The sequence below is a fragment of the Oryzias melastigma genome, linkage group LG16 (assembly GCF_002922805.2).
Source record: "Oryzias melastigma strain HK-1 linkage group LG16, ASM292280v2, whole genome shotgun sequence".
Classification (NCBI taxonomy): Eukaryota; Metazoa; Chordata; class Actinopteri; order Beloniformes; family Adrianichthyidae; genus Oryzias; species Oryzias melastigma.
This window is the reverse complement of record NC_050527.1, coordinates 15,216,652-15,234,312: the sequence shown is the minus strand read 5'-3', so window position 1 is coordinate 15,234,312 and position 17,661 is coordinate 15,216,652. Positions and strand designations below refer to the sequence as shown.

General features: G+C 37.9%; 1 protein-coding gene across 2 annotated transcripts in view; it reads left to right on the top strand.

Annotated features, from left to right (window-relative positions):
- cdkal1 (CDK5 regulatory subunit associated protein 1-like 1) overlaps positions 1–17,661 on the top strand; it is a 251,564-nt gene that overhangs the window by 201,624 nt on the left and 32,279 nt on the right. For both annotated transcript variants that reach the window (XM_024268289.2, XM_036215988.1), the window contains exon 13: positions 16,090–16,173. In XM_024268289.2, coding sequence (XP_024124057.1) covers positions 16,090–16,173 — 84 coding nt within the window. The remainder of the gene's footprint in view (positions 1–16,089; positions 16,174–17,661) is intronic.

Below are 17,661 nucleotides of genomic sequence, written 5' to 3'. Positions count from 1 at the left end.
AAAAAAAAAAAAAAAAAAAAAAAAAAACGGTTTTAGGGAGTCTAAAGGATTTGTTTTCTCCTTTTTTGTTGAGGTCACAAAGACCTCTCAAAGCACACAGAGCTTATATATTTTTAAAGACACCATGCAGTAAAAAGCATTCATGCACAGAGATTTCCATGTGTATAATGGGAAAACATGGTGAATTTATATGTGCAAGTCCTCGCCCAGCAGGGATATTCCACATATCTCATGACCCGGTGTGCTGGTTTGACCCAGTCCATATTTTATCTTCATGTTGAATAATGGCCTGTACTTACCCTACTGCTGTTGCTGTCTACTTTCAGCATTTGTTCAGATAATAGAACAGCTTTGAATTTGTGGAGACTCCCTAGAGATGTGGTGCATTTCTATCTTTTCACTGAATTTCTGTTTGCTCCGTTCAAGCAGATCCTACCTAATGGGAAACGTTTGTGTTTATGATATTTCACGCGCTGAAATTGACTGCATTAAACGTAAACATTAGTTGTATTAAGCAGTGCTGTGAAAATGCCAGCGAGAAAAGAGGCATCTGCTGTTAAAACGTGATAAATCAAACAGAACGCTTGTTAAAAGCTTTGGGAGCTGCACAATCTTCTCGTACCTGTTGATGTGTCATAAAACACTAAAGAAATGCCTCAAATATTGTAGCACTTCTATAAATTACTAGGAAAGTGCAAACTATTGGTAAATATTTCTATAGTGTGTAAAAATCATAAATAGTAAGGGAGTTACAAGAGAGCTGATAAGCTTGATAAAGGAAGTCGGCCCCGCCACAATAATAGCACCAGGTGAAAATCGTTTGACCGATTTATTGGCCTGGTCCGGGTTACATAGGGTGGGGTGAAGATAAAGAAAGTTCAAAATCTAACCAGAATTATCTGGGCACAAATATAGGAAAAAATATCAAAATGAAAAAAACACAAAAACAGATTTAAAATTTAAGGACTAGTTGGGCTTGTTGGCTTCCAGTGGTTGAATGTATGAAGAAGGTAGAAATCTAAAAGTTAATGCAAACATCAATTAAGGAAGAAAACTATTGAGAGAAAATAGACTCACTTAGATTTATATGCGTAATTCTTGATTTGTGCATAACTTTATGTACTTGCAACTGTGTTTTCACATCTACAAAGATAACAAAATTAAAAAAAAAATACAATCTACACATGCACAACTCAAAATTACAACAGCTTGAAACAAACCACACACACAAATCTTTAAAAATTACGCATACATCTCTTGTAATGCACACACAGAACCACATTTACGCACAAATCTGATGTGAAACTCTTTTCATGCCGGTAAGATTAATGTGTGAATGATTCATTTAAAAGCAGCTAGAATGCTGGGTCATCATGAGTTTTCTTATTAGCAACTTTTAACTTGAATTGTGAGTAGTACCTGGTAAAAACTTGAAATTTTCCCACTATCTTAAACAGATATGCCGGATAATTAGGATAAAATATCTAAATATGCATTTTTAGACCACTCAACAATGAAGTTTCTCTATTCACATCGCTCCCTCGGGGCTGCACTTGCTCTGCAGCCCCTTCGACACAGGACTCTTCCGTGAGAAGGCAATGTGAGGTCCTCCTGTGTTTTTGGTGTTCTTGTGGCATTTTCTTAGGAAGTATATGTAAAAATAAAATTAAGCTTAAAACTTAATTTCTGAGAACCTTTCTATTCACATCATTTTTAATTAGGGGCAGACGAAAACTATTTTAAAAATATTGTATTTATGATGTAGAAAACACAGCGGGGGGGCCACAAGCTCCATAAACGTTTTTGTTTTCATCGTCTGAGATGGCATCTTGCTTCAAAATTGTACAGCTGGAAAGCTCCAATTTTGCTCACCATTATAGTTGCACTGCAGATGTTACGTTTAGACTGTGAGGGGCTGTAAGCTAGTGGGAGTGTGTAAACAGAGGAGCGATGGGATGTGGGGGTGGGCTTGCTTTGTTCTCACACCCAAAGACAAATGAACTGCTGCTGCTGAAAATACGTCCTAGAAAACAAAAAGGCTAAAAACTGCATAAACATAATTAAAAGACCACTGGAAACGCTTTAAAAGCAGAACAAAAGGAAAAGAACAGGACTGACAGATACACTTTAAGATCTTTTCACATCAAATTTGGGGACAAATTTGAACTAAAACACCAAAAAATGTCAATTGACTAAACATGACATGTATCGATAGACACAAAAACGCATTTATTGCTAATTTTATTAGCTTTCCCTTATTATTCAAACCAAGTCTTCTGTACTATCCCAGTGTGAAAGCCAGATAATTCACAGTAAGCCAACTTTACTGCAGAAAAAAGATACTCCTATTGATTTAGTGATAGTCTGGTTCCAAAATAAATGTTTTATTTTTGTAACCTGATTATCTCTTTTTGTATTTAGTCTTCATACACACAGACATGCATCTTACAGAGTCCCTTCATTTAATTTTTATGTTGCATTTTCTTTTATCTTTTGTAGTCCTGGTTGAAAACAAGCCCACAATATGAATCTTTTACACAAATATATGTGCATGTGGCTTTCAAACCTAATCAGGAAAACAGATTCTTTGAAGCAGTTTTTTTTTTTTTAGCTCCCATTAGAGGAACTTATTGTGTTTACACAGCAGATTGAGAGCAACACATGTTTAGACCTGACTGTTTGGACAGTTGGTCTGCGCTCAAACTGTTTGAAACCAGATCTTAGAGAAAGCCCATAAAGATGGAAATTCACAAGCATAAATAATTTAGATTATAGAGGATTCGGATCGTAATTTTAATCCAGGGAGTTTAGATTCTCCAGGCATTTACAGACTCTTTGCACTGCCAGCAAATCCTAAAGATTGAGACATTTCTATGCTCCCCTTCACATTCAAAGTCTTTATCTTTAACATAAAAGGTCCTTTTTTCTGTTGTGCATAATAATTCTCATTTATAAGCAGTAGACCCAAAGGCATCAGTGAACATTAAAAACCTTTGGTAACAATAATCACAGAGACATTGAAACATGCTTAACGCGCTTCCTTCAAGTGGTTTTGCAGGAGCAGTAAACAGGAAAACTCCAGCGAGCGTGTCCATGGTAGCTCAGGCTTCTCTTAAGGTGACGCTTGAATGCTGAGATTTGGGCTTTTTGTCTTGCTTGTCTGCTTTTGATGGTTGTTGGTTTGAAAGACGCAGCTGTGTGTGAGTACACTAGACTCTTCAGGCTCTTTCTGATTGCAGCTCGCTGCCTTTGACTAATGCTCATTATGTTGGTTTGTATATACGAGTAAGCGCATGTGTGTGTGTGAGTCGGATCAGTCTGACCCCCCGCCTTGCCATGTATCATTCAACACCATTGAAGTGCTAATATTTTGGATCCAATTTTCTTTTTTTCAAATCCCATCATGTTGAAGCCATTCTGACTTTCACTAATGAGGAGTTAGACTCGCCTGTTTTGATTATGTATGATTAGTTGATTAATTGATCAACAGAAATGTAACTTTGATGTCAATCTTTGGTAACATCTTTGGTTTTTTTTTAGTAGTAAAGTGAATATCTTAGTGTAAAGCAAGTGTTGCAGATGTCACCCTTTAATTTGGAATGTTTTAAACATTTTTATCTCCAAATGTTTGAATCAATCAAGACCATGAGAATAATTTGTGGTTGCAGTGCAGTCTCTCTCATGATGAAAGCGTAAAGAAAAGTCAGGGAGATGATGAAAGCGATTCTCTGCCGGTTATGTTTTTTTTATGTGGTACTTCTCCGTTTTATGATCAATAACAGACTATAAATTCAAAAAAATCGACGTTGTGTTCCGAAGGAAATGCAGGCTTGCTCAACATCTAGTTTAAGTGAAAAAGAGCCAATGAAGGCAGCTTTAAGAGGGAAAATATTAGCTAATGTACCATTTTTATGAAAATCTAATTTAATTTTAATTTCCCTTATAAAAAAAATTAAATTGAAAACAATTAAATAGATTTGTTTTAAACACAGTGAAATAGTTTACGTTTAGAATAATAAGTTGACTTAAGATGGCCAAGGTTTTAGGTGAGGGTCTGCTGTTGGACCATTGGCTGTATATGAGAACTGGACTGAGGAAATGTGACGTCCCCCATTGCATATGACTTGCTTCTGGCTCCAACCAAATGAGGTCAATTTAGTCGCCATTTTTATTTTTATTTTATTTATTTATGTTGCAATATGGACACCGCCGTGTTGAAACCAGAGGTCATCAATAAGCACTGATTGGTCAGAGTTGATCTGTCATGATTCCTATGGCAACCAATCTTGCCAATCAGGAGTGAGCTTGTTGGCACCTCTGTTATTTGAAATCGACAAGAAATGTTTTAATCAACAACAAACATTCAAAGTAAGACCATATACTTTTATTGGCCTCTGATTGGTCATGTTATAAGTGGAATAACTTGCACTACAGAAAAAAATATGAAAAACGAAAAATTAGGATTAGAACGAGCATGTTAGGAAATGTAGCAGAGTAAGAATGATTAGTGAGCAGTATCTGTTTATTTCTCCATAGACATCTATGGGATTTTGGCTTCTTGGAGCCAGCAACTTCCTATTTGGAACATAATGGGGGAGGGGTCTCTCAGTCCAGGACTCATATACAGTCAATTGTTTGGACATTTTATATTTTGTTAAGTAAAAATCACTGAACAGTGTAACAGACCGGTGATCTGTTCACTCCGGGTTCACACCGCACACGGGAAGCACACGGAATCCACTTCACCTCCAGTTCACACCAGATGTGTATTTTTGTTTGGATGTGTTTACGTTATATTACAAAACAGTCAGTCTTGTATCAAAAAAGATCCAAATCCATTGTGTGTTACTTTTTTTCTATGGAGGATGGACAAAGATCAACCCAGAGATCATTACACTGTCCATGTACATACATAATCATCTCATCTTTTCTTACTTAACAATATTTTATGAGGAATACCTGGAAATTTAAAATATGACTACTATTATTTTCAAAGATTTTAAAGACCCACTTGAGCATCAAATAAATGACTAATTGTCTTTGTTTTTTTTTTTCTTTTCTTTTTAAAATGTTTATGTGAACTATTACTAACTAGATGAATCAGAGGAGTTTGTATCATGTATCAATGCTGTTGTAGTTTTCTCACTCCACCAGAAGTCATTTCTTCTGATTTTTTTGAAAGTTTTCTTTGCACTTCTTCATTTACTAAGCAAAAAGCAACTAACTTTTACTGCGATCCAGCCTTTTTTTACACAGTTTCAGGACTAAACTTACATCATCGCATTGGCCTTGCACTGCATGCTTTCTGTTTGACCCCCTGTGTCTGCGCATACTTTTCCTCAGTCTGATGCAGAAGCTCGTGGGAAAGCCTTGAACGCCCGTCTGGTTCGTACGCCCAACAACTTTCCAATGCAGTCGTAATTTGTTGTGTCTTAAGGTGGGCCTTACGTTAATAATAATGATTATTATCTACCTGTTTTTGCTCAGGCAAGGCCATCAACTGCAATCCCGTATTCATGCTCGTGAGTTGATGTATTCCCTCCATGTTCACTGTTTCTCTTGTTTTATCAGTGCCTCATTCCTACACACACAAACACCGATTCCAAACAAAAAGACCTTCAGGCCCGGAGGGGCTAAAGCAGCCAATCAGCTCAGCAATCTCCACTGAGCTCTGATTCATGCTGCAATTGGAAACACACACACTTTCAAACTTAGACGCTGCATTGCTGGGGGCTTCCTCCTCCTCACACCCGGCTCAGACACAGACGCCTACACCAAATACAGCAGCTCTGCTCAGGATCGAAGCCCCAAAGAGGATGAATAATTAAAGGAGTGTTGAACGTTTCCAATCTCTGTAATTATGTGAATCTCTTGTCAGTGTATTTGGAAATATTTACACTGTTTTTTCTTCTTTATTTGTTTATTTCAATGTTTCTTTCATGAGATGTGCTGCTCTTATACAGCAAATACTGACACATTCATTTATTTGCCTTTGTTTCTGTTTGTAAATATAAAAACGGTAGTTATGAGTCAGTGGTTTTGTCTACTTCATTATTTCTGTTCATTTAGGCATCTGATATAACAGATCCAGTTACATAGAACTTCATTGTTACATTTGCTGCCAACCCTTCATGCTCTCTTTGCTCCTCAGACTGATCGGTGTTTGTGTTTGTTGCGGGCCTCGTCTGTGTGTGAGCGATGTTTCCGAGGCTTTCGCTCTGTGTTTTCTGCCATGTCTTTGTTGTGATGTGATTTACTCCAGCATCTCAGACACTAAACAGCCTACAGGCCACAGGCCTCTGCGTGTGTTTGTGTGAGAGACAGACATCTATCTGTCCCCTGTCTGACAAACTGAATCCGTCACGCTGGTGGCAGACTCCCATGCATCTCTGGGAAGACGGCACAAAAACTGATGAGGGTAATCATGCGCGGGTTTGTGGATCTGTGTGATTTAGCCTGTTGTGTGTTTGCAGCATGTGTGAGGAGAGACTGCTTTAATAACAGCGGCTATGAGACCATGGTGGGCTTGAGTTGTGTTTTAGGCTTTTGGGACCAACCAAAACAATATATTTGGATGATCTTTGTCTCCTGTTGTTATCTCTGTTTTCCTTTTCTAGATATTCTTTAAGTTTCATGACCCTGGTATCCACAAAAAACTTGCAGAGAAAATTTGAAGAAAATCGTCTTGTAAGGAAAACCTCTGAAGTCTTATTTTTACCAGTTCTGAAGCAAAAAAAGAAATACCTGTGCTTAATTTTCTCCACACTTCCTTTCATTCACTTATTTTGCTGAAAATCTTATTCCTTGAACTAAACAGCTCAACTATATTAAAGTGAAACATATTGTTACTCTTGTGTATGAGCCTGCGTGTAGAAGAAAGTGAGAAGTGCGAGTCGATGAGTTCAGGGAAGGCTGGATTGGGCCTGAAGGCAGGGGTTTGGATTTGATGCAGGTGTGGATCACTTTGTTCAGGCAAATACCTTTCACGCTTTACAAACTGCACACGGAAGGACGGGGCAGACAGCAGAGGCCCGGCCGACGGCCTGCAGGCAAACAGACACCGACACTCTTAGCCAGTTTGTATTTCAACAGGTGTTGGGTAATTGGTGTTAAACTACCTCAAAGAAACTCCATACACTCATTGACTTCAGTGTCTGCCACCGTCATGCAGCTTTGATAATTGCATGTGGGATTATATAAATAGATGTATATGAAAACTAATGTAGTGGTCTATGCTTTAACGTGGTTTACCAATATTTTGCACATCTTTTTGTGCGTCTTTTTTTGTATGTTTTCTTTTATACAGTGGATTGTGTTCTGCATCCTGATTGGCTGTCGACTATTGACGATCAATCTCCTCCTTGCCATGTCTCCAGTATAGAAAGTTTGACAACTTATTTTTCAGCAAAAGTTTTAGCTTTGAGAGTTTAAGCAAGAGAGAAAAGTGTGACAATGTTCATCTGTCTCTGAGACGGGGGTCTGCAACCTGTGGCCCCACAGCCACGTGTGGCTCTTTTACCCCTCCATTGATGCTCTCTCTAAAAAAATAAAGTTTTTAATTTAAATAATAACTAAAGTAAAAGATACGTTGCAAAGGGAAAAAGTGAACTCCAAATGTATTCTATCCATTCACAAACAGTTGAAGAGCATCACACATCACTCAGCAATGTTCCAACAATCCAAAGAGAGTTTCCTAGTTTAACAAAGTTGAGCTACAACATTTTGAAAATGTTGTAATCTCTGTGTACCACAAACAAAAATCAATGTGAGGTCAGTAAGGGCAACAAAAATGTATATTCAAGGGTTATAAGGCAGATTTTCATTTTTATTTTTACAAATTTAAGTATTTTAGGTTCCCCTTATATTAAAAAAAAATTGGTCAGATTTAATTTTGGTTTGTTCGATAAAGGCATTTCTGGCAGAGATGCACCACAAACAAAATAAATTGTTTTTTTTTACTCATTATCCTTTTTTCTGCATTGAGAGGATCCTATGTGACACAGGGAGTCTTTTATTTTGAAAAGACGTCATAGAAACCGTTGGCAAAAGTTATAAACTATTTCATATTTTTGAAAAAAGCCCATTTTTATTTATGTTTTTTTATGCTAAAATACTGTTCATTCATTTTATCACAATATGAACAATAACATAAATAACATAAACATAAACATACCTGATCCTGGAAATTAGCAGCCAATAAGGAGCTTCAATGGAAGGTTGGTTGGAAAACATGTAGGACACCGGCCCTCGAGGCCTGGACTTGAATACCCCTGGGTTAAAGGTTTAAGGTTTGATGCATTTGACAACTGAATAGTTCAGCTCTGTAGTGACTTAAGTGATCATTAAGTGATGGAGTAATGAACATGAACACGCAGTCACACACTGATGGCAGCTCCACTGCCGAACTCTGGCGCCAACCTACAACCGCTGGACACGTGGACACATGTCGGAACCAAACCAGCGATCCTCCGATCAGAGGTTGACCGCTCTTCCTCTGCACCGCAGTTATTCGAGATAAAATTAAAGTTTTAAATGGTTTCATGATGGCTTCTGTTACATTAACATCCAATCATGTTCAGTCAGAGAACAGAAAAAGTTACACTTTTCCTTTAGTCTGCAGTTTCCAGACTTTACTCTTCATACTGATAGACAGATAATAATTCCACTGTTTGAACAACATTGAGCTGATGGAAGATACAGACTTGTGTTTGGGTTGCAGTTTATTACTTTGGTGCTTCTGTGGGTTCAGATGCAGCATTGTTCCTAAAAAGACTTGGGACCAGTAATATTCTAACTTGTAAAAGAAGTTACTCTTGATAAAAGTCAAACATTTCAATTATTCACTTTTTTTTAGAGCAGAAATGTCTGGCCCATAGGCTAAAAGCAGCCCACATTCAAATGTCTGTTGGCCTGAAGGTTTAAATCAGTGTTATGGGCCCCCAGCACTCAGGCAAACCTGTCCCGGGACCCTTCTGTAGCACTTTCTAACTCATTTCTAAAATGACGACTGTAAACGACATGAACAGATTTGTTTCTCTGATCAAATAAGATAACTAATTGTGTTATTTATTTACATTTAGAAGTTTACAGTGAGCATTTAATAATAAATAATATGCATTATATCATGTGAACCCAGGTTTAATGTTGATAAACTTTATTTTTGTCCAGACAGACATTTTATCATTTCAATCCTGGTTTCTATTAGAAATGTACAGTAATGTTGGTAAGTGAATTAACATATAATATTATATGGGTTCATAGAATAGTTTGTCCTCACACATTTTCACTTCACTTTGGTTGCAAAACCTTTGGACATCCCTGATTTAGTCTTTTCATTTGTGAGCAAATATACAACATTTTAGCTTTTGTTTATGTTTGCTATATATACATGGAATAACTTGGTTTTATGCATAAACTGGACACAATTGTGTTCAATAGAAACTTGTTATTTAAGCTGGCAATGTTTTTCTCCATCATTGATTAGAGTGAGATCAAAAGCACATCGTGTGTTCATTACATGCAGAAATTCAAGTAAACCCAAAGGGTTTACATACTTTGTGTTAGAACCAGCTATCAAACATTCAAAAACACAAATGTCCTCTTTGGGTTTCCTTCCTACTTTTCTTATCTCAAAAGAAGACATAAGGGATGGAAGGATTGAACTTGATTGCAGTTCTTTTGAACAACTTCAAAATTTTATTACTTTTTTACACATTTACTTATAAGAAAAAGTTGTAGAGGTTTTTGACTTCTCAACACCCTCGATCTCGTTCACAGTCAGTGAATCACCTCGTAGAAAGTATTTGTGGTGAGTCCTTATTCATTTCTTTCCCTTTGATCCGTGTTGATTTAGCATTTGTTCCTGCAAACACTGAACCAAAGCCGTGCATAATCCTCTCTGTTTTCAGGCCGGCCATGAAAAGTTTTCAGGCTCTTTGAATTTGACTTTGAGGGTAAAGCAAAGTACCCAGCCCCACAGGGGAGGGCCGTTTTCACCTTTCAACAATTCAAAGAGACCCCGCAGAAGATCAGAACCTTCTTCTTTAGCCCTGTTAAATCATTACCCACCGTGACTTTTGTTTTTTGTTTTTTTAATCTGTTTTTACAAATGCTCTTTGTTTCTCAGTTTGCTACAATAGTATTTCCTGTTGAAGCTGTAGGGCAGATATTACGCCTCATGTTGGATGGAGGAGTGGAACTAGAAGAAGGAAAGTGAATTTATTAACTGCATGACTCAGTTTTCCTTCAAACTCACCTTTAATTTATTATTATTTCTTAATTACTTAACAAGACTTATAATTAAAGCTATTTTTGTTTAAAGCATTATGCTTAAAGAAACAAACATGAACCATTTAAATTCATTTATAAAGAAGTATAAGGACAGATGTGTTCATTTAAAGCTCCACTTCACTCATATCTTGATTTTAACACAAAACAGATTTAAATATACCTGTGATGAGAGCATATTTGGGTTCAAGGTTTGTAAGCGTTGCTTTTTCGTTTTCACATTAGCACTTATAGCTCCTTTTTTTTGGTTGGTTCCTGCTGCTGCTGTTTTTTTATTTATTCATTTTTTTCAAAGGCCACAGATGCTCACAAATTCCTTTTATGAAAATGTTGATTATAATTCAAAACCACAGTTTCCTCATTCTTCCTGTTGCGACGAGGATTAATTGTCAATTAAATGGATGATTCCACAAATCTGTGTTGGATCTGCAGTTTATCATGGGGGAGGGTGTGCTCTGGGTACGGGAAGTAAATAAAGGCCTTACTGTGTAAAGACGTGCATGCTGTATTTGGGATGCTGTGTCATGTTTGATCAGATGGAGAATAAAAATAACGCAGATTCTCTCACACACACAGATCAGCAAGACGGAGCTGTGTGTAGACGAACTGCAGCTAATGACTCTTTTATTAATTAGCCTGTGATTAAAACTGATTATTGCTCAATTACTGGTGAGGAAAAGGGAAAAAACAATTTTAAATCCTGACTGAAGGCCTGTTGCTCATCTAAAAAAAAGCCTAATGCTATCTACACACCAGCCATGTGACGCATGGTCAAGAACATGCGTCATGCATGTTTGAATGAGCATTTAGCCTATAGCTACCCGATACTAGCAAATGTACTCGTAGTTGGAAGAGGATTTGTGGGAAATGTTGAAACGGTGCAAATCTCACAAATCTGACTCCAGGCTTTTTCTTTTACAGCTCTATTCTGATATATGAAACACTTGGTGTCACAGAACTCCAACCACTAAAATTAATTTCTCGTTCATGATCACTTTTCAAATGGTTGCAGTTCTGTGGATTAAAGGGACGCCATCCACACATACTCAATTAGCCAAAGTTCAACCTAGACTCTAGATTTTGTACGTAAAGCCTGAAAACTGTGGTAGAAACTTGCATAGAAATGTGTGACTCCAAGAGTTTTGAACCCAGAACTCTGACATGTATTGGAATTGGCCGTTAGCTTAACTTGAACATTTTGTCTGACTTGCTTTTCCCTCTGATTGAGATGTAGCTAGAGCTTGTGACAACCATCCCATAATTCGAATCAAATCAATCAATGAAGAAACTCACTCCAGATTATCATTAACGACCATTTTAATTGATTCATTGTTGCAGCTCTGGTTATCAGCTCTTCTATTTCTCATTGCCTTCCATGTAAAAGGCAACATGTTGTTTAGCTACCATCATGTTATAATGTACTTAAACCAAGCAACAAAACAGGTGTGTTATATTTAAGAAGTGTTGTAAATGACAGCAGAGTTACTCTGCTACCACTTTTTTTGAACAACAACAGTTACTGGGTTGTAGCTTAGTTTAGAAGGATGCCACTCAAAAATATTCACTAAAAAAACTGTGTTTTGGTGTTTTTAACATCTTCTTGTGGATTTTTTAGTTTGATGGAGGACAAATATAAAGAAAATTCCACTTAAAATTGCATTTCTGAGTATTTCTTTGTTCAAATTGCTACAATCTGTGAGCCACAAGCCCCAGTCTCCATTACGATTCATCAATTTGTAGACAAATAGTTTTGTTTTCCTCCTCTGAGCTACCATCTGGCTCTAAACTCTACAGCTAGGTAGGTAGCTTCAAAATTGGTTCCCTTATTTGTTTCTCTGCTAATGTTAGTTTTGGGGTTGTGAGGAGCAATAAGCTAGCAGGAGAGCGTGTTGACAAATGGATGATGGGAAAAGGGGGCGGGTCCATTGTACCGCCTACAACTCAAAAGTCAATTTTTAATGAACTACTGACATTCTCCAGAAACTATGTCCTAAAACATTATTTTTTTTTTTATCTTGGCCAAAACGACAGCCATAATTAAAAGACGACTGGGAACGCTTTTAAAACAGATTAAAATATGATCGGAGTGAGTTTTTTTTTTAATGATTCTGCTGTTCCAATTACCTCCTGGACTGCAGGTGTATTAAACGGCACACCGATGCACAAAGACTGCTCTACAAACATTTGTGAAAATGACACAAGACAGTCTGAGACAGCCTACCCCTCACTGAGCACAATGTTCCCAAACACATGCTGTTTGTCACATAGACACTGAAGGTATTGACTGACAGACAGACAGGAAGGTAAAGGAAAAGCTCGCTGTGTGTGTTGAACTGTTTACAGCCTCTTTTTTTTCTGTGAATTCAGGTGGGTTAAACCTCTGACATGAAGTTCTGGAAACAACACAGAGTCCCTTCTGCTTTGCTTTTACTTGCTAACTGTAAATGCTTGAAACAAGGTCATGTCTGGAACATCAGAGGTTGTCACAACAGTGAGAGTGAAGAGGAAGAACTCTGTTGTGCAGCTCTGACTCTGTCCTTTTTCTAGCATGTATTGTTTGAGAGACTCAAGTCTCCGTAAGTCAAAAGACTTCAGTTCAAGTGAGGTCATAAGTATTTGCATTGGAAGAAGTCTACTTTTTATTATTTGATTGTAAAGTCTCAAGATCACACCACCTGCATTAAAACACTGGGTACAATTACAGCTGGAGGATAAAAGAAAACATGCTAAACCCTGGAAGAAATGCACCAGTTCTTATTCTATCTTTGTTCTTAGAATTTAGCAGGAGACAGTGTTGCGTAATTTCAGTGACCTCGTCTAGATAACTGAGAATTTAACAACTCAGAATGTGTTGTTACTTCCTTACAAGAGCAGAGCTCTTCTCTGAAAAGTGTAGCTTTCATTCTTTTTTATTCTTTTTGCCATATTAGAGTCATTCTTGACCAAAGGTTTTCATATTCTCAGTCAATAATTTAATCAACTTATTCGATTTATTCATTTGTATTCCTACAATCTGACCAGATTAATCTGTCTGAGGCAAGTTGTTATTGGAATTGACCTAAACCTTACAGGGATCTGCCACTGGCCTGCATGGTGGTGCAGTGGTTAGCGCTCTCGCCTCACAGCGAGAAGGCCCCGGTTCAACTCCCAGCTGGGACCTTTCTGTGTGGAGTTTGCATGTTCTCCCCGTGCATGCGTGGGTTTTCACCGGGGACTCCGGCTTCCTCCCACCGTCCAAAAACATGCTTCATAGGTTAATTGGTGACTCTAAATTGCCCCTAGGTGTGAATGTGAGAGTGACTGAATGTGTGATTGAGGCCCTGCGACGGACTGGTGACCTGTCCAGGGTGTACCCCGCCTTCGCCCATCAGTGGCCGGGATAGGCTCCGGCACCCCCGCGACCCCGAACGGGATGAAGTGGTCAAGAATATGGATGGATGGATGGATCTGCCACTTGAGGCTCCGGAGCCACATGGTTTTGAAGGATTGGTCTTGAAGAAAAAGTTAAAGATTTTAATAAAAAAAACTTTAAAAAATGTTTCAGAACTATTAGCTTTTAATTTTTTAAATGTGAATAAACTGTAACTGTCTAACAGTTTAGTGTGCAAGATGAGCCTGAAATAGGAAAGAGAACGTTCAGCTTTTTATTTCTGTCAAGTCAATATTAATAAGTATTCAAATTTGTATAAATTCACCCGTTTAACTCCAGAGAAAAAGCCAGCGAAATATGTTTTTTCCCCTTTAAATCAGCTGATCAGAGCTGACGAAATGCAGTTTTTTACTCTGTGACAGAGAGCGTCTCAGGGCAAAAAACTGCAAAAAGGGTCTAAAAAAAGAAAAGAAACAGCAAAAAAGTCCGAAAACTTAAAACGAGGACTTCCTGGCAATGATTTTGGATGTAAATAAGGTTTTTTGTATTCATTTTGGGGTGGTATATTTTCTCTCTGTGGCCAGATTTTCCTGAGTAAATCTGCTCCAACAGAAGGATTCTTTTTTACGCTGAGTATATTTTATTTTGAAAGGAACTTGTATATATGATGCTTTCAAAATTAAAACAAAAGAAATTAAAAAGTGAAATATAGAAAAATACGACACTGTTACCATGTATTATTAATATTTAAAGTTGTAAATAAAATGTTTAATAATCTCAAAATTATAAACAAAGTGTATTTTTCTAAACAGTAAAGTGGGACTTGGTGGCTCTCATTGGTTTTAGCTTTCTAAGAAACTGACCCAAATGGCTCTTTTAGCGTTAAAGGTTGCAGACTGCTGACCTAAACATTATCAAAACGAAAACAATTGATTTGATCTATATTGGAAAATACCATTTGGATTAGTTTATTTTACAACCATCACAGCGGAGAACACACATGACCTTACGGTGTGGTAGAATGTTCTAATGTTTCCTTTTGATGTGGAAAAACAACAGTGGGCTGAACTTTATGAAACTTATATGTGAATTTAATCAAGAAATACAAGAAATCTGGAAGACTTCACCTACACTGTTCAGTACCAGGTATTTATATCTGAGTCACTGATTGAATTTTTGGCTAAAAATCGATTTTAGATCAGTGAATCAGATCTTTTTAAATCCACCAATATCTACTACGAATTGTATCACAAATGATATGAATCAAAAGTTGTTCAAACGGATCGTTACACCCTGACATGCTTTCTCATATTGACACTGGAACCAGGTGGGCTAAAACGGTAATGAATAAGACAAAAAAATAACAGAAAGTTGTGGGACCAACAAAGGGAATGCCCAGAGATATTAGTGGAGGATAAAAGCAGAGGGAAGAAAAGAAGGAGGATTATGGGTGTTGGCAAAAATGGAAAGACCCAAGGCAATATGTCAGAGCCTTAGAAGTCACGGCTCTGACATATTACCAAGGAAATGATCAGTCAGCACAGTTTTAAAACCGAGCTCATCACTGACAGACTTAAAATGCAGAGTCTGCCTGCTGAGCCAACAGGACATCCTGTTCCCATCATTTTCAAATATGTGCTGCCAATGTCTCAAACTCCCACTTTACTGTGCAGGGATGTCTGTGAAATTGCTGGTTTCCATCCCTCTGCAGCCGTTCCCTAACACGACAAAAAGTGCGGCATGACTTCACATGCCAGGAATCCTGTTTTCAGCAGGAAACAAAGTGCACCAGAACATGAGATGTAGACAGTTTGAAGTTGGTTTGTGCATCAATCTTAACTTAGCAGACTATGGCATGAGCTCCTCACTATCACAAAGTATCAGAAGTGTGGATGCAGTCATGAAGAAATGGGAGTCTTTGTCAGTGTGGATGGATTCTGTGTGCACGTTTTATTTCTTTGTCCATCTTTAATTTACATTCTTGCAGGGAGAATGCTGTTTCGTCCTCCAAACTTCCAAATTAGGAGGCCTTGATTTTATTTATTTTATTTTTTTTGTTGAATACGTTGTTTTGTGTTGACATTTTAACTTGAGCTCTTTTTGTCTAAGCGCTGAATTTAGCTGAATAGTGCTTATCATCCTCTCAGCAGAGCGCTGACATTGAAGTGGTTTGTAAACCTTGAGATTGTAATTAAAGTGCGTTTTTGATGAATAAAAGCGCGGCTGAAGACGGTCGCTTCTGCCCAATAAAGCCAAACAACGCGGCTCTCGTGCTCACCCCTTTCACGAAAACACAAGAGCCAGATTTTATATATTACAGTGAAAACTTCAAAAATAGAAAGGAACTTCTGATCATGTACGTTCACATCCAAAACCCCAGACATTAGTGGATGTTTCTGCTGATGATATTTGTTGTTTGTTGCGGTGTGCAGGTCGGAGAGAGGCAGCGTGTGCTGGTGACGGAGGAGTCCTTCGACGCTCAGTACTACGTCGCCCACAACAAGTTCTATGAGCAGGTGAGGTCATGTTGCAATGTCCTGATGAATAGCAAACAGAGCTCAGGTGTGTTTATCTTATAAAGTAGATAAAGCATCAATATCCATATTTCAAAGGAATTTCTAAATATAGAAATCGCTGTTGTGGTTAAAGTTTAGTAACTTCTCTAAAGCCATCTATTCATCTTCTGAATCCCTTTTGGGGTCGTGGGGTTGCTGGAGCCTATCCCAGTTATTGTCTGGCGAGGGCGGAATAGCCCCTTAGGGGGCTGCAGGGGCACACAATCATACATTGACACTTCAGGATAATTTAGAAACACCAATTAACCATAAGGGTGTTTTTGGACAGTAGGAGGAAGCCAGACTTCCCAGAGAAAACCAACACATGCACAAGGAGAACATGCAAACTCCACACAGGAACCCAGCCGGGGGTCAAATCAGGGCCTTCTTGCTATGAGGGAAAAGCATTAACCATAATGCAAATTTAAGAACTACACATTCTTACTCCTAAATCGTCAAATATGGGTGAATAGTTTAGACCCCATCCGCGTCATTTATTAAAGTTTTGGGTGTCATGTTTTTTTGAAGTGCTGGCTGTCGCGTCCCCAACCCTTTATACGCGGTACCAGGTTAGTTTACCACTACTGGGTAAGGGTTAGGGTACCAGCTCAGTCTGAGTACACAGTTTTTTCCCTGTCTGTGGCCTGGTACCAAGTGGCCCTCTGACCGGCACCACCACGGTTGGGAACCCTTATTCAGTGGGAACAGCCAGTATGTCAAAAAAAGACGACTTTGAGAAACCCAAAATGTCAAAAAGTGACAGACGGGGCCGAACCAAATGTCCATATATGACCAGTTGGGAGTGAGAATGTGTTGGTAAGAAAGAAACCTGAATTCTTAGATCAGAATGTTAGAGAAGTCTGATTTCTCAACATAAATGTTTTCTTATTTCCTTTGAAAATGTTGAGGAAGCAGCTCCACTGTCCACATCTTAGAACTTCCATAACTCTTCAACCGTTTTCATAATGAATTCCAGCAGATTCTGATGTGCAGACAAGCAGCCTGGTACAGATATGCAATGCTTTACAGTAGTGAGGAATTTACTTAATTAATTAGCTGATTTTGACGCAGATTAAAACAGATTGCATTACAGTGCAAAGGCGACATGAAAAGCTGGTTTTCTCTGCTTCAAAATCAGCTGATTCATGTAGATTGTGTAAACAGTAAGAGTTACGGTAGTTCAAAAAATGTGTTATTTAGGCGGCGACAGCTCAAGTGCTAAAGGGTTTGTAGCTTTTTCAAAAATATAAACTTCTTTGAATGTTATGCTTGACTTTTTCAGTAAGGAGTTAAAATAAACAATTTAAAAGCAAAGCAAAAAATGAACAAATTTTCTTTTAAGTTTACTTTTTTTTTTAGACGTTTTCAAGTTTTGCCAACCATATCCATCTCCAAACTGCGGTCTTTTCGAACAATTGCAAGACTATTAGCAACTGAATAAATAACGAC